This window comes from Rhinolophus sinicus, chromosome X (assembly GCF_036562045.2).
Source record: "Rhinolophus sinicus isolate RSC01 chromosome X, ASM3656204v1, whole genome shotgun sequence".
Taxonomy (NCBI): Eukaryota; Metazoa; Chordata; class Mammalia; order Chiroptera; family Rhinolophidae; genus Rhinolophus; species Rhinolophus sinicus.
The window spans coordinates 46,377,342-46,395,459 of record NC_133768.1 but is presented as its reverse complement, the minus strand read 5'-3'; the positions used below and the strand labels follow the sequence as shown (position 1 = coordinate 46,395,459).

The 18,118-nt window shown below is 45.2% G+C and overlaps 1 protein-coding gene across 1 annotated transcript; it reads left to right on the top strand.

The window, feature by feature from the left end:
- The first annotated feature begins 960 nt into the window (after positions 1-960).
- On the top strand, positions 961-2,861 carry LOC109438939 (germ cell-less protein-like 1). The gene has a single exon (XM_019719131.2). It carries the CDS (start codon positions 961-963, stop codon positions 2,368-2,370), a length of 1,410 nt encoding a protein of 469 aa, XP_019574690.2. The 3' UTR covers positions 2,371-2,861.
- Positions 2,862-18,118: the final 15,257 nt, after the last annotated feature.

Genomic DNA, 18,118 nt, shown 5'->3' with positions numbered 1-18,118 from the left:
TGGAAGAACCAGGGAAAGTGTCACAGGCAGAGAGTTCAAGATGTTTAAACAGGTGGAGAGAAAAAACAACAACAACAACATAAATAAATAAGGCTAAAAGTTATTCTGGGAACTTCAGATCTTCCTTCCCTAAGCTAAAGCTTTCTGTATCTCTTTAAAATGGAGGCATGGCCCCAAAGTAGCTGATTCTCTCTCTCTCTCTCTCTCTCTCTCTCTCTCTCTCTCTCTCTCTCTCTCTCTCTCTCGCTCTGACACACACGCACACACAAGACAGAGAGACAGGGAGAGAGAGAGAGAGAGAGAGAGAGAGAGAGAGAGAGAGAGAGAGAGATTAAAACGGTTTTAAAACTGGGAACTCATTTAAAAACAAAAGTTAAAGAGCAAAGCAAAGACTGTGGCAAAAGTTACAACCTTTATCACAGGAAATGGCTTCACAGCCTCAAGTGATGAGTTAGCCTTAGAAGTTATTATGGGAAATAGGGTTCCTGGAGGAAACAGTTAGGGTCAAGATGTAGTTCTCTCCATAAATGATCACTGAATATTTCAGATGGAAAAAAGTGAATTGTTCTTCAAGACAAAGGGAAGAATTTTCACAAAATGTTCTCCATTAAATCATCAGTCTGTGAAGTGAGCCCCAAAGCAACCATCCTAGGAGGGAAAAGTGCACAGTGGTCGTCCTGGGAGGGCTTGCCGTTTTCCTGCGGGGCGGGGCCGGATGGGGTGGGGCTTAGCACAGCGTCCTGGGTGACGTGAAAGCAGACGTCAGCTGTACCCAGAAGCACTCTGGGCTGAGCTAGTGCCAGTGGAAGCTGCGCCTTGTGAGGGAGCGTGTCTTTTGCGCCTTTAAGGTACATAAAGGCCATGGGAGCACTAAGCAGCCGGATGCTCTGGGGCTGGGGGAGGCGTGCCCCAGGCCAGCCAGGTGCCGGTGGGGAGGAGGAGGAGATGGCGGAGGCAGCCATGGCAGCAGTAGATGAGGCGGAGGATGAGAGTGAAGAGGCCGGACCTACTACCAGTCAGTTAGGCCTCAAGCGGAAGTCAGGCGCAGGAGGGCCTCACGAAAAAGAGCCCCCCAGGAAGCGCGCCAAAGACAGTTCCGAGTCCGTTTATGAGGCACTCTTCATAAGGGGGGAAGACAGTGATGTGCAGATCTGCGCACTAGGGGAGGCGTGGAACTTGCACAGAGTCTACTTATGCCAGTCAGGTTACTTCGCTAGCATGTTCAGTGGTGCTTGGAGGGAAGCAACCATGAATACAATAGAGTTGCAGATGCCTGACGAGAACATTGATCGTGAAGCACTTCACAAGGCTTTAGGCTCCCTGTACCAAGACTCCGTGTGCATCCCACCCAGCCGAGTTGTCCCCATCCTGGCCACAGCCAGCATGCTGCAGTTGGACAAGCTAATTCAGCAGTGTGGGGAAGTCATGAAGGAGACTGTCAGCGCCCAGACCGTGTGCAGCTACTACTACTCTGCTGAGAGCTACGGCCTCCAAAACATCAAGACCATGTGCTTACAGTGGCTGCTGGACAACCTGATGACCCAGCGTAGTGAGCAGCTATTGCGGGAAATCAGCCTGGATCTCATGAAAGAGCTCATCGCCTCTTCAGAGCTCTTCGTGATGGAGGTGGAGATGGATGTGTACACCAAGCTGAAAAAGTGGATGTTCCTGCAACTGCAGCCCACATGGAGAGGTCCCTGCAGTGCCTTATTGCCAGATGCCAACTCGTGGTTTGACAGGTCCAAGAGGGAGTCGGAGGGCACCCCTTTCCTAGAGACCCAGCAGGGCAGAGCCTTTGTGCCAGTGTTCCAGCAGCTGCGACTGGCCTACATAATCTGCGACCTGTCGTCAGCACGCACCATCGACCAGGATGCAGTGATCCCTGCTGTGTGGCTCACACCAGTGTACAAAGAGCAGTGGCTTGCCCTCCTCCGCGCCGAGCAAATCAGGGAGTTCGAGCCCATTAACGTCAATGTGTCTGACCTCCAGGGGAACAGCATGCGCTGTGGGGCCCAGCTCCGCAGGGATGAGATTTGCAGCTGGCGGTGGACTGGCTTCAACTTTGGCTGGGACCTGGTGGTGTCCTACAACAACCGGCGCATCATTTTCCGGCGCAGCGTGCTGAACAGATGCTGTGGCCTCAGGGTCAGTCTACTCTGGCAGAGAAAGATTGCATTCCGCCTGCGCTTGGCTTCCTTGGACAGGGCTGGAAGCGCCGTTTTCAGGAAGGACACAGAATACCAGATCCTTGCCCTGAGAAAAGACCAAGAGCTAGTGGTAGTGAACCTGGAGAACCAAGATGTGGCCTTCCCCATATATGTGTCCTGTAACTTCCTGTACCTCTGCAGAGACGGGCACTGCCCACAATGAGGACTGTTGCAAAAGCTCAGAGAGCTGAGCAGCTCTTCTCTGGGCACAGAGGTGGCCAGCTTTCTCGAGATGCCAGCTCTCCCTCTGGGGGATCAACTGGCCTTGTCCATCTCTGATGACCAACTGTCAGAGGCTTTGTTGAATTGTAGTTCATAACAGTTGAGAGTGTTTACCGGCACTTATGAAGAGGACACATTTTAAAGCCCCAAACATCTCCAGAACTCATCCGTGCTGTTAATGAGGCAGCCTGTCCTGGTTTAACATACATCGACTCCCACATTATTTCTGTGAAGACAAAGACCAGTTGACTTTAGAGAGAAAATGTGAGCCTACCTACCACTACTCTTAGTGAAATTCTTTTCCTTTAGTTTTATTAAGCGAATGTTAAATGAATACTTGGACTTCCCTTTCACTTGGTGGGTTTAGAGCAGCCCTGCCTCACTCGTCACTCCCACCACAACTGGTTCTATTCTGACTGCTCCCCCCTCCCCACTTTCTGCCACTGACCATAGCACTTGGTTTCCATGGTCTGACACTATGTGATCACACCCAGAGTACACTGATGATCTTTTTGTTGGTTGTTCTTTAACCTAAGAGTACCTTGATGTTAGTTAGACTTTCCTTTTACTTCCCTAGTATTTTCACCCCAGAAAGACGTTTCAAACTGCCACCATCACATTCCTTCCCAAATACTCTACTTGTTTGCATTTCATTGAGTGGTGGTTGTGCTTAAAGAAGGTCAATGCATTGAAAACTCTGTTTAAGAATCCATACAAATAATAAATACATGCTCTGAAAGAGTGTAAAAATATAATAAAAGGGGAACAAATAAATTTAAAAAATTAAACAGATTTAATGGTTTACTTAGTTTAACCCAGAACTTTTTTTACTGGTTTATATTTCTCTTCCCAATTAGGTTTTATCCTTTGTCATTCAGTGAACAAATCACTTTTGTCTATTTATTTATTTATTTACGCTTTAAGGAGGTGTGAAAGGCTTCATTATCCCAAACCCACATATGAGTGTTAGAGTAATAATTACATAACAGATACATGAAATGGCTAAAGCAGAAGCTGCTGTTGCACCGTTGATGTTTGCTTTTAAAAATTAAAATTTGCATTTTCCCCCTCTGAGTTCCCTTATACTAGGTTTACTTAACTAACCACAAACAACAGGCCTTTTGCCTGTCTGTCTGTCTGTCTGTCTGTCTGTCTCTCTCTCTCTCTCTTTTCATAACTAAAGTTGGGGAAAGAGTAAATAATTATTCCATAGACGGGTAAAAAGTATTTGCTTTTTTCTGTATCAATGTCACTTCTTTATATAATCTTTCTAAGCAACTTCAATTTACTTTTTCTTAAGCTGAATGCCAGCATGCCATTTCATCAAAAAAGAGTTATCCTCACTTGGGAAATTCAGAGACTACTTAGCGAGTTCACCTTGACTAGAGATCTGCTTTTATTTTCCACCAACTAACTTTAAATCTTTATGTTGCTCTTTGCTGTTTACAGAAGAAGGATGTACAATAATGTGTAAATAGTGACAGGAACACACTCATTTAAGCATTTAAACTTGCAGAAACTCTGGCTGTTGCCATTTGCCAGCTTGGGCCATTTATCCAATACCAGTCTTTACTTTTTCACGTTAAATTTCTCTCCTTCTCTCCTTCTCTCCTCTCTCTCCTCTCTCTCCTCTCTCTCCTCTCTCTCTCTCCCTCCCTCCCTCCCTCCCTCCCTCCCTCCCTCCCTCCCTCCCTCCCTCCCTTTTTTTGTTTTTGACTGCCAAAGCTGAGGAGGAAACCTTCCCACATTAACACTCACTTTGTTTTACAGCCTCCCACTAAAGGAATGGGGAGACTGAGAGGCTGGACAAGGTGTATAATCAAGGTAATGCTGCAGCAAACAATCTAGTCAGTGAGAGCAAACTAAATGACACACCAAAAGAGAGGTACCTCTGTGGGATGCAATGCAGTCTTTGACAACGATGAGGGTTTATTGCTGTCTCTCCCTCTCTGTATATCTGTCTCTATCTCTCTGTCATTCTCAATCTCTGTCTCTAGTATCTCTCTCCATCCTTGCCTATTTCTGTCCACCTCAATCTTTGTCTATTTCTGTCTCTGTCTCAGTCTGTGTATGTCACTCTCTGTCTCTTTCTTACTGTCTGTACCTTTCTGTTTCAATCTGTTGATCTGTCTGTCTGGGTCTCTATCTTTCTGTTTATGTCTCTCTGTTGCAGTTATCTATGCCTGTATTTAACTGTATCTCTCCTCTCTTCCTCTTTTCTTTTAAGATTTTTATTATTGGAGAAGGGGATCAGGACTTTATTGGGGAACAGTGTGTACTTCCAGGACTTTTCCAACTCAAATTGTCCTTTCAATCTTAGTTGTGGAGGGCACAGCTCTGCTCCAGGTCCAGTTGCGGTTGTTAGTTGCAGGGGGTGCAGCCCACCATCCCTTGGGGGACCGGCAACCTTGTGGTTGAGAGACTGCGCTCTAACTAACTGAGCCATCTGGGAGCTCAGAGGCAGCTCAGCTCAAGGTGCCGTGTTCAATCTTAGTTGCAGGGGGCGTAGGCCACCATCCCTTGAGGGAGTCCAGGAGTCCAACCGGCAGCCTTGTGGTTGATAGCCTGTGCTCCAACCAACTGAGCCATCTGGCCACCTGGGAGCTGAGCGGCAGCTCATTGACTTCATTCTAGTTGCAGCGGGCATAGATCGCTGGCCCATGTGGGAATCGAACCGGCAGCCCTGTTGCCCTGAGCCTGCAGTCTAACCAGCTGAGCCACCCATCCACCCTGGCCTCTTTTCCTCTTTCTGTGTCTCTCCCTTTCTGTCTCAGTCAGTCTGTGACTCTCTCTCTCTTTCTCACCCCTATTTCACTATATGTACTTCTCTCTGTGTGCCTCTCTTTCTTTCAGTCTCTGTGTGTGCCTCCCACTCTGTCTCTGTCTCTATACCTGTATCTGTCAGCCTCTGCCTCTCTCCCTGTGTCTGTCAGCAACGTAATTGTCTGTCCTAGTTTGTATATGTCATGGTCAGTCTTTCAAATGATTGGATGATGCCCACAATTAGTAAGGGGGGCAAACTGCTTCACTCAAATTACACCTATTTAAATGTTAAATCTCATGCAAAATACCCTCAAAGAAACATCCAGAATAAATTTTGACAACATATCTGGGAATAGTGACCCAGCCAAGTTGACGCATAAGATTAACCAAGTTCACCCTTTGGTGAACACATAACTTCAAAGGGTGACACATAAGTTCACCCTTTGTCATCTCAGTACCCATATGCATCTTTCTAAACTATACTTAACCTCCGAATAAGAAAAAAGTCACAATTCCACCTATTCTGTGTACAGATAAAAGCACCCTATCGCTTTCACAAGAGGACACAAAGTCCTTGGGTGAATTTTACTATCTCCTTCATATCCCCTAACTTAAATACTATGGTGCAATTTTGACTGCTTAAGTGATACCAATACCAAGTCAATATATCTTATGTTACAAGAGAGGAGGATAACAGAGGGCAGAAAAAACTTGGATAGACAGACAGGCACAGATATAGGATCATATTCATAACAAAGCAAGGAAGAAATACAAAGATTAAAATCCCCCTTCTTGTAGCTCGTCATGTCCTCGTGGCTGGTATATTATAAGTACCTTCTTCTACTACCCATTCCATATTCCTTTGCCCTCAGCAAGCACCTGAGCTGGTCATGGTTTTTTATCTGGTCGGGTGCCCCAGTCCTTCATTCCTGAATGCTCAGGACCATTAGTAGTCCTGCCTGAATTGGATTGTTATAGCTTTCCATTGAGTTTAATCACAGGCCATGTTATTACTAAGGGGTGCCTTAAGGGGTCTCTATTCCAGACATACGCTGCCATAACACCTCTATCGTGGACCGACAGTCCTATTTCCCCTTGGTGATCAGCATCAATAACCTCAGACAGCACAGTAACTCCCATATATGTCTGTTGATTCAGAGGCATGAGAAGCCCAAAGTGGCCTGGCGGCAGGTTTAATTTTCAATTCAATGGAATCATTGTTGTGTCTCCTGGTGGAAGCATTCCTTGCTTTGGAACTGAGACCTGTGTCTAGCCCAGCAGAGCATACGGTAGTGGGGACAGGAAGCCAACTTTGTGCTAGTGGGTCACTAGGTGTGACAGTGAGTGGTCACACACCCATTCCCACCCCTTGAGTCCAGGACCTGTGAATCCTAGCCATGGCAGAAACAGCACCATATACTGGATGAGGAATCAGAGTACATACAGCCTCCTGGAGAACCTCACCATAGCCCTGCAAGGTGTTGTCACCTAGCTGGTGCTGTAGCTGAGCCTTCAAACAGCCTCCATCAAAGGGATTCAGCCTCCCTTACGTTCAAGAGGTTTGGGGTTTACAAACTGGTTCAAGTCTGGGAATTGATTCAGGGTCTGTGACTTTCTGTTAATTTTTTTTCCAAGTTAGGCTTTCATTCACTTGACCTAGAATTCCTCCGGTTATACAGATCAAGTAAGATATTAGTAGGCTTCCTATGTATTTCTCTTCTAGGAACAACATGACGATCGACTAGCCACCTCCATAGGTCTCTGGGAGTCAGACTATTCTGATTGCTGCTTTCATTCTGCTGTCCATGACGGTAACCATGCCCGCCTTACCTTTGGAGGTTTAGTGAGGCCATGTGGCCCCTGCACCTGGGGATACGTTTTACTCCTCTTGCCTTTAGGTTCCCCAATTGAGTAGCATAAGTCCCCTCTGTAACTTCTGGTCTACAGAAAAGAGCGATCATGCAGCTCTTCAAGGCTGCTGGGGCTCCCCTCACAAACTTACTTCTCACAGCCTTGGTGAAGGGTGTGTCCTGTGGACCCTCCCAGGGTGGGTGAGGAGGTCTTAAATAACAAATGCACTCTAACATTCCAATTTCCCTAAGGAATCCTTTCTTCTACAGTAAACCACTGGAAGGTCTGGATTTCTAGTTCACTTGCTGTGGACCACATTTTGGGCATTGCGTTAGCCGACCAAACAAACAAACAAACAAACAAACACTTAGAGCCCTTTCTAACTCTCTGAGCTGCAACAATAAATGCAGATGTCTGCTTAGTGGGGCCACATCAATAAAGTCACCCTGATCCAACGTTATGTTCCTTCCACCATTATCCCACACCTTTAATATCCAGTCTCACACGTCTCCCTATTTCGGTGGGTATAAATCAGAAAAATCTAGTAGCTCTTTTGGAGTACGGCACACCTTCTCATGGGTTATACTTTCTACCTCACCTTAAGGGGCCTGCTGGGACCTCAGTCATCTTATAGGTCTAGAAGCAGGTAAAGTTGGTGGAGTTGTGTGCCAAGGAGCACCAGCAGTTTCTTTGAAGGATATTTCCTCAGGGGAGGACATTACACTTCCCTTGGGCAAGGCAGGGTTAATCTCCTCAGACTGGGGTGGAGAGGGTGCTTCCACTGGTGAAGATGACTCCTGGGTATTTAGGGGCTCAGTGTTCCCAGGTTCACCGAGGTCTTCCCACATGTTCCCATTCCGACGTTCAGGATCCCATTCCTTCCCAATCAATGCCTTCATTTTAAGCGTAGGTATACAGTGAGGTCGGGAATTCAATTTGCATTGTAATTCAGACACTCACAGAATGAGATTCTAGGTTTCGTTTTTAGCAATCTCAGCCCAGTGGCTACAGAAGAGAAGACTCACTTTCAAGGCAGACAGAAGCTTTCCGGTCATTTATGCAGTACTTGAGCAGGTAATTGAAATCTCTGAGCTCATCATTTTCTTTTCCCACTTTCTTCAGTGTCATTAGGAGCAACCATAAATTCTCATCATACTCCTTAGTTTGACAAAAATGTTTGAAGGTATCATACACATGGTCACCCAGAAACCTGCCCTATGTAAGTATTTGATTAAGAATAGCTAACAGAATGAGTAATGGACTTATTGCGATTACCACTTTGTGTGGTATATAGATGTCTAATCACTATGTTGTTTTATATACCTGAAAATCATTTTAAAAAAGGAAGGGGGAAGAGTATCCTGTTGTGAGATTTGGTCTATCTCTATTGCCACATCACACCAAGGACTACCAGAATACACTTTACTACTGGACATGCAGATAATAGCTCCTTTAAATATAATCAAATTGAAGAGCCAAATGCTAAACTATTCTTAAGATTCCGTTGTTTATAACCGCCCTGGTACCAAAGTTTCATTGAGTCAAGGTTCGCCAGAGAAACAGAACCCATAAGATATATAAGCGTGTGTGTCTGTGTGTGGACCCATGTGCTCACATAGGAGAGAGAGAGATAGAGAGAGACAAGAGAGAGACATAGAGAGGAAGGGATGGAGGGAGGGAGGGAGGGAAGGAGGGAGGGAAAGAAAGGAAGAGAGGGAGAGAGAGAGAGAGAGAGAGAGACAGAGAGACAGAGAGACAGAGACAGAGAGAGAGACAGAGAGACAGAGAGACAGAGAGACAGAGACAGAGAGAGACAGAGAGAGAGAGACAGAGAGAGAGAGAGATTTCTTTCAAGGAATTGGCTCATGCGATTATGCAAACTAGTAAATCCAAAATCTACAGGATGTGCTCACAGGCTAGAGACCCGAGGGAGAGCCAAGGCTGTGGTTCAAGTCTGAAGGCCATCAAGCCGGGGACCCAGAGAAGAGTTTCTGTTGCAGGTGAAGTCTGATGGCCATCTGCTGCCGATTTCCCACTTTCTTGGGGGAGGTCAATTTTTTGTTCTGTTCTGGACGTCACTTCATTGGATAAGGCCCACCATCGTTATAGAGGACAATGTTGCTTTACTTAAAGTCCAGAGATTTAAAGATTTTGTCATCCAAAAGCACCCACATAGAATCATCCATAATAAGATTTGATCTCACATTGGGCTGTAAGTGCAACTAGGTTTCTGAGAAGAAAGTGATTGAGGTGAGCTGGTGCATTTGGAAAGGGGGTGGGAGAGGATTGCAAAATTGGGGCCAGAAGGGCGTGTAAGTTTTACACAGACAGAGGAGAGGAGAGGAGAGGAGAGGAGAGGAGAGGAGAGGAGAGGAGAGGAGAGGAGAGGAGAGGAGAGGAGAATGAGGAAGACGTTAACACAGGCACAGACATGGGAATGGGCATGGCAAATGTGGGCGGCAGCAAGGAGAGTTATCGGCACAGGAAAGAAAGAACTGTTGACGGCATCATAGAAGTAGCCTCACGTGGCCATGGAGGGCACACTAGACTAGGAACCAGCGGGCCCAAAGGCCCAGAGGTATTATCCTGGCTCTGCACCTACTACGTGGGAGGACTTGGTTAGGTCAGTTAGCTGCTTCCTGCCCTGCGGCCCTGGCTTACTTACTCTCGGTCATGTGAGGATGCTGACAGTAGTCTGCTGCTCTATCATGCCTGTTGTAAAACATGTAAGAGACAGTGCCTGAAGAAGTGTTTTCTTAAAGAGTAAAATGAAAACTCAGGACCCCTTCTCCCGTTTGGTATTGCACCAGCACGGTGAAGAAATGGCTCCCGAGTCTACAGAAATTAGGGTTCGCTTTCTCTAGTCGGCTACAGGCAGAAGGTTCTTATGTGTGGGGTACAGGAGGGGCTGATTAATTGATAGGAAGGCCAGGTTTGCCCCGCTGAGTCCCTGGAGCTGGGAGGCCCTGGAGTTGGGACACGGTGCAGACAGTTCAAGCACGGAGAGGTGTTTCTTGGGTTCTCTGCTGGGTTGTATGAGACCATGACCCCTCTGAAAGAGGTCGCTGGTCTCTGATATCAGATGAAACAGGTGACAGAACTGTATGTACGTGGAGGCCAGTGGGGTGTGGTGGAAAGAGACCCAGACCTGGAGTGAAATTTATCTGAGGTAACATTTAAGGGTTCACCCCCATCCTAAATATGTGAACGTAAGCAAGCAACTTCCTATCTCTGGGCCCGGGTTCCCTCATCTGTCAAACTGAGTAAAACCAGCACCTGTCCCACTTCCTTATAGAGTGGGCTGTTGCAAGGATCAAATGCACAACATGTGAAAGATTTCTGTAAACTCTAAAATGGTAGGCCACCTTGGCTTAGTTTTCTTATTAACAAATGAAAACCGAGTATTCTGACCGGTTACAATCAACTATTTTGGCATGCTCTGTCATCGCTTCAGAAAGGTTATATATTTCAGAGAACTAGCTGTTCCTCAGCACAGTCTCAGCACTGAAGTTAGGCTGAATTCTTAGGGTTTCTATACAATCGAATCAGAACCCCATTTTAGGATGAAGATCACAGACTCATAAGCTATTTGAAAAGTAAATAAATAAAACTTTGGATCTACAGTTAAACACGCGGGCCAATGGCCTGAGCTCTATTTTACCCTGCCGAGTGATTTGCTATAAGTAGATAAGAAGAGAGAGTTCAACAGGATTTTCAGAACAGTCTAGCTACAAAAGTGTTCCCCCTCAGCTTCACTACTTCACAAACCTAACGCTAGTCTAGATGAACCTGTGCTAGTTTAATGTCCTCTCAGCACTAGCATTGCAGCCTTGGCAGGCTTCCTCTGTCCCTCTGCAGGAAAACAAAACAAAACAAAACAGAACAGAACAAAACAAAACAAAACAAAACCCTGTGGGCTTCTTTGATTGGGTCTTAACTTCATGGGGTTGTCATTTTGTCTCAAGTCACACGAAATGCCTCACTCCCATAGAGATCACACAAGGAGTTGGAAGAGGAGTAGGGTTTGGTGAGAGAGTATTTAGAGAGTGCCCTCAGAAGATTGTGAATCTCCCCAAACAAGGGAGAGGGATGGAAGGAGGGTCTTCTCTTCACATCCACTCAAGCAAGAGGACTTCGAGGAGACCACCCACTAAAGCTTCACGTGGGCCCCTTCTCCAGGAGGGACCAACAGGTGCCATGACGTGGTGCCAGGAGCACGTGGCAGAGCCCACCTGCCCCTCCCCGCAGCTAGAGCGAGGTCTAGGACTCCCATTGAGACGTCACCACAGTAGCCAGTTTCATCCACGTCCTGTTCCCCAGGAGACGCCACAGACCTCTCCCAAGAGTCTCAGAGCAAAGCCAGGGAGTCCTTGGCCCTGACCTGCACCCTCCCAGGCAAGGCTCCTGCCTCCAGACCGAGCCCCCACCACCTCCCATTCCCCCGAGGAGGGGCGGAGGTCCCTCAGATTCCCTGGGAAAGAAGAGAAAGGAAGGCCCCATGAGTGAGGCAGGAGAGGCCACCCTCACGGAGGCGGCAGCCTCAGTCTCCCCCCAAGCCGCAGAAAGATCTGTTGTCCTTGAGAGGCAGAGATTCTCCCGGGGCTCTTGGCACCAGCAACCACAGCGGGGTCGCGATCCCGGAGGCCACCGCGGCAGCAAGCGTCCAGGGAAAGGTCATCGCCAAGAGTGTGCTTAGCTACGTCCAGTGGTTTAATGTGAAGAAAGGATACGGTTTCATCACAGGAATCATACCCCGGAGGATGTGTTCAATCACCAGACCTCCATCACGCTCAACAGCCCTCACAAGTACCAACGCAGCGTGGGCGACGGCAAGAGGGTGGAGTTTGCCGCCCCAGGATCACTGAGGACCAGGTCGGCGAGGGCGAGGGCAGCCGCGATGGCCTCACCGCGGCCCAGGGCCAGAGTGGCCACCTACCGAGCCATCCCCCAGACCAAGGGCTGCAGTGTTTCCCGCCCTCCCGCAGACCCCAGGCCGTGACCGAGCGACTGCCCGCGCTCCCAGCTCCAGCCAGCGGCCTGCAGGCCTCCCTCCGGCCCGGGTCCGCCCCTACCGCAGGCCCCGCGTGCGCACCGCTGCGGCGAGGGCCCTGCGCGAGCTACCGGCTGAGTCGCCCTAGAGGCCCAGGCCCTGCTCCTGGTCCTAGACCCTCACTCGGCATCTCCGAGGAGCTGAAAGCACTGGGCAAGGAGAACGGGCGCGATGCGGCAGTCCTGCAGCAGAATCCCCCGCCACGCTATGGATTCTGGCGCCCCAACGACCTGCGCCTCCGCCCGCTGCTGCTGCCTGACGCCCAGGGCCAGAACCCCGAAGGAGGAGCGGGCGAGATCGGGAAGAGGCCTGCAGAAACACCCGCTTGTGTCACCAAGAAGAGGAGCTCTGCAGTCGCGCATGCCCCCTCTGCTGCTCAGGCCAAGTAACAGCCCGACTCTGTCCCCAGGGACTGCTTGCCCTGGGCTGCAGGTTTTGTCCCCTTAAGCAGATGCTGTCCTGGGCTGCTACACAGTCCAAACATCCATAGTGACTGTGAGATTTGTGCCCTGAGAAATATACATACCCCTTACACAAGGTGTGAGGATAAACTACAAGATCTATATGTTTCTCAACTCCCTATTACCATCTGCTTTGGCACTTTCCACGCGCACACACACACCTACACAGAGCGAGAGCAAGAGCGAGAGCCAGAAGCTCCTATGAATCTATTTTAAATATCTGAACCAGACCAAAGGTATTTTGTATCCCCAGGTGAATTAGTTTAAGTACTGTAAAAAATACATTTTTTTTTTAATCTTTAATGCACAAAGGAAGATTATCTGATGTTGAAGATTATCTGACACTGTTGTGTGATCTTATGATCTTATTCACCTGTGTGGTCATTTTCTCAATAAGTCACTTTATGACGATTTTATCTGTTATCACCGTTGACTGATTTTTTTAAAGCCCGACAGCCCATAACTGTATGGAGACAGTCCTTTCAGTCCGTTGTTTTTTTTTTTTCCCCTAACCGCTTCAGCCAACATCATACCTGTTGTTTTTTTTTTTTTTTTTTTTTTTTACAAGTCACAGACTTCAGACTGATTCTGAGCTTATGGATTGAACTCAGGACATTCTAAAGGACTAGAAGACATGGAGAGGAAGAAGCGTCCCCATTATTTTCTTTCTCATCCTCTTCCCCTGCCCTGCCATTTGACCAATAAGTCTAGAGGGTGGGCCCATCCACCCACACTTACTGCTTCGGTATTCTTTGAGGCAAATCACAAAAAAAACTGAACAAAACCCCATGACAAACAAGGAAATGTAGCTCTCGTGAAACAGAGTTTGCCTCCTCTGTATTTTGTTTGTTTGTTTGTTTTCTTTCAGTGGATTGCATCTAATACCATCAAGTGTTTGAAAGAACATGGACATGAAAGGCTTGAGGGTGGGGGAAATGGGGAGATGTTGGTCAAAAGATACAAACTTTCAGTTACAAGATGAATAAGCTCCGGGGACCTAATGTACAGCAGGGTGACTGGAGTTAACAGTACTGTTTTGTGTGCTTGAGAGTTGCTCTGAGAGTATAGCTTTAACGTTCTCAGCATGACAACAACAACAAAATGGTAATTATGTGAGGTGTAGAATGAGTTAATTATCCTTATCTTGGTAGGCATTTCACAATAAACACACGTGTCCAATCACCACATCATGCAACTTAAATTTATGCAAACTTATATGCCAATTATATCTCAATAAAGCTGGGTGGGGGGAACAGGGAAAAGGGAGAAAAGGGAAAATGGGCATGGAAGCAGGTATAATTATTGTTGTGTGAACCTGGAGCTGAATAAACACTTGGTTCATAGTGTCCATCTGTGCTTCCTGGTTGAGTCCATCCAGGGGGCCTGTTGAGGATTCCTGGAAGGCTGAACAGGTGAGATTCAGCCCACCTCTGGCACTTTTTTGTGAAACAGAGAGGCTTTGGCTTCCCTTTTCTGATTTTCATTTGAATATACATTGGGTTTGGTGGGTGGGAGGTAGGAGTTAGGTTTCTGGCAGGGGTGGGGGGGACTGGGCGATTATCTATCTGAAGCCATCAGGGATCTTTAAAACCCCAGTTTGAAAATTAAGGAAATTGGATTCTCTATAGCAAAATCAAAGTACTTTTCTTGTTTTAATGTTGAGGCATTTTACACCACGTTATGGACTAGCAAGAGAGATTTCTGAAGAGTGAGAATTCAGTCATTCAGTGTCACACGGGGACTCAGCTCCTGCTCCCCGCAGGATATGCCGAGGCCAAACAGGAACACCAACGGAGCCATGGATAGGGGAGTTCATACCACTATATTCTCGATGGCGGCCGGTTGAGACACAGAAGCAAACATCCGCTAGCACCCCAACGAGGGGTCTTCCTGCACCCCAGTCCTGCTGGTAGCTCGGTGAGACACAGGAAGTAGGATCAACATGATCTGCAACCTACAACCCACTTGCTAACCGCACTTGCTAGCCGCAACCCGCCACCTGCTTGTCTGCCAACCAAACCCCACTTGCTAGCTGCAATCCGCGCTTGCTAGTTTAGCCACGGCAGTTATATCAGTGGCTAATGACTAACTGGTTACAGCTGATGGCCAACTAGTTATAGCTCATGGCCATCTACTACCCAAGCCAGCCCCTTTCCACGTGAGGTCGAGAGCCTGGAAACTGCTCTCTGGGACTCTGTCCCCACATTCAGTATGGCTACATTGCCTCAATCGGTTTGAGTAGAAGCAGAGGAGCTGAATAGTCACTTTTCCAAACATGACATACAGATGGCCAATAGATATATGAAAATATGCTCAACATCACTAATCATCAGAGAAATGCAAATAAAAATCATAAGGAGATATCACCTTACACCTGTCAGAATGGCCATCATTAATAAATCAACAAACAACAAGGATTGTCAATGATGTGGAGAAAACGGAACCCTTGTGTATGGTTGGTGGATTGCATATTGGTGAAGCCACTATGGAAAACAGTATGGAGGTTTGTCAAAAAATTAAAAATACATCTACCTTAAACCAGCAATCCAACCCTGGATTATTTATCCAAAAAAATCCAAAACACTAATTTGGAAGGATATATGCACCTCTATATTTGCTGCAATACTATTCACAATCCCCAAGATATGATAACAATCTAGATGCCCATCAATAGAAGACTGCATAACACAATTGTGGTACATATATACAGTGGAGTATTACTCTGACATAAAAAGAATGAAATCTTACCATTTGCAACACTGTGGGTGTACCTAGAGGGTATTATGCTAAGTGAAATAAGTCAGACTGAGAAAGACAAATACCATATGTCACTTACATGTGGAATCTAAAGAACAGATTAAACAGAAATAGACTCATAGATACAGGGAACAAACTAATGGTTATGAGATGGGAGGGAGTTTGGGGAGTTGGGTGAGAAAGGTGAAGGGATTAGGAAGTACCAATTGGTAGTTACAAAATAGTCACAGGGATGTGAAGTACAGTATGGCAAATATAGTCAATAATATTGTAGAACCTATGTATAGTATGAAATGAGTACTAGAATTATCAGGGGGATCACTTCATAAATCCTATAAATGCCTAACCACTACACTGTGCACCTGAAACTAATATAAAATAACATTGCATGTCAAGTATAATTTTAAAAATATATAGTTATGGGATTCAAAGTACAGCAAAAGGAATATAATCAATGGTATTGTAAAAGCTATGTATGGTGTCAGATGGGTAGTAGACTTGTGGGTGTTCTCATTCTGTGAGGTGTGTAAATGTCTAGTCACAATGTTGTTTTATATACCTGAAACTAATAATAAAAAAATATTACCTAACCAAATTAAAAAATATATTGAAAGGATCATGCACCATGATCAAGCAGAGCTTTTTAAAAAATGATTATATTTCCATAAATAAATAACATGATAAACATCATAATGAAAACCAAGGATAGAAATCCTATGATCACCTCGATAGATGTAGAAAAAGCATTTGACAATGTTCGACATCCATTTGTGATAAAAATTCTGCAATAAGATAAAATAGTGCCATTTGTGACAGGATGGATGGATCTTGAGATTATTATGCTAAGCAAAATAAGTCAGAGAGAAAAAGTCAAGAACCATATGATTTCACTGATATGTATGATATAAAACTGAAAGCAACAAAGGAACAAGACAAAGAAAGAAATAAAAACTCATAGACATACACAATAGGGCATTCTGTGTACTAGAGAATACTGACCCAGAGAGACCAATAATAAGATGTTCTATCAAAATTACTGGTACTTGCCAGAGGGTAAGAGGGTAGCGGGGTGGTAGATGAGGGTAAATGGGATCAAATATATAGTGATGGAAGGAGAACTGACTCTGGTGGTGAACACACAATATGATATATAGGTGACGTATTACAGATTTGTACACTTAAAACCTGTGTAACTTTACTAACCATTGTCACCCCAATGAACTTTAATTAAAAAAACAAAATTTCAAAATGTGAGCACAAGGAGAACATACCTCAACCTAATAAAGACTGTATATGACAAACTCATAGCTAACATCATACTCATGGTGAAAAGTTGCAAGTTTTTCCACAAAGATAATGAAGAAGACAAAAATGTTCACTGTCACCACTTTTATTCAACATAATATTGGAAGTCCTAGCCACAGATACCAGACAAGGAAAAGAAACAAAAGGCATTCAATTTGAAAAGGAAGTACTAAAAATGTCACTTTTTCAGATGGCATGATACTATATACAGAAAACTTTAAATTAGACTTTACAAAAAAAAACAAAAACAAAAAACTGTTATAATTACTAAATACATTCAGTAAAGTTGCAGGATAAAAAATTAGTATTCAGAGTTTTGTTGAGTTTCTATACACTAACAACAAACTACTAGAAAAATAAATTAAGAAAACAATCCCATTTACAATTATATGAAAAAGAATAAAATACCTAGGAATAAATTCAACCAAAAACATAAAAGACCTTTACTCTGGAAACTATAAGACACTGATGAAAGACATTGAATGACAGAAATAAATGGAAGGATATACTGAAACCAGGCCCTAATACTGAAACCATATTCTAATAGTTTTTTGTTTGTTTGCTTTATTTTTTACCTATTTTGTAGTTTTAAGTCTATTTCAGGAGATAACCACAGGCCTTTTCACAGCGCTCCGGAGAACACCAGGCCAAGCCAATCAGACTGGTCCCAGAGGAGTAAGCAGACACAATGAGCAGGCAAATAACCCTGAGGCGACTTCGAGATCACAGCAGAACCAAAATTCACAAAACTGAAGTTGCAGAAATGCTACTTTTACCAACCAGAGACCATTAAGAAGCGAGGAGTCCATCAACGAGGAAGATCTGGTGCAGGGACCAAATTTGGACACACATAGGACTGATAAATCAAACTCGGCTAGACTGAAAATTCTTTGTTCTCTGTCACCCCTTCTGCATCCCTAACCTTAGGTAGCTTAGTTCCAAGACTTCCCAATTCATCCCTTGAATGATAATTAATAAATATGTTAACCTCTCCTTACCCTCACCTCTTAAAATTGATCCCAAGGCTTTGCTTGAGGAGACAAATTTGAGTTTCGTGTCTGCTTTCCTGGTTCAGCTGACCTGATGAAGAAATCTCTTCTTCTCTGCAAAAATCTGCTGCTTCAGACTTTTTGCATCTCTGTAAGCAGTGGGCATCAAACGCACCACCTCTGTTCAGTAACAATACTGTGCCCAAGAATTGGAAAGATTTATATTGTGAAAATGCCCATATTACCCAGAGCACTATAAGATTTAATGTAATCCCTATAAAAACACCAATGGAATTTTTCACAGAACTACAGCAAAAAAATCCTAAAATGTGTATAGAATCACAAAAGTCTCCATGTTGCCAAAGCCATTATGGAAAAAAAAGAGAGAAGAGAACACAGTTGGAGGTATTATGCCTCGTGATTTTAAACTATACTGAAAAGCTATAGTAATCAAAACAGCATGATAGTGGCACAAGAACTGACATAAATCAATAGAACAGAATAGAGAGCCCA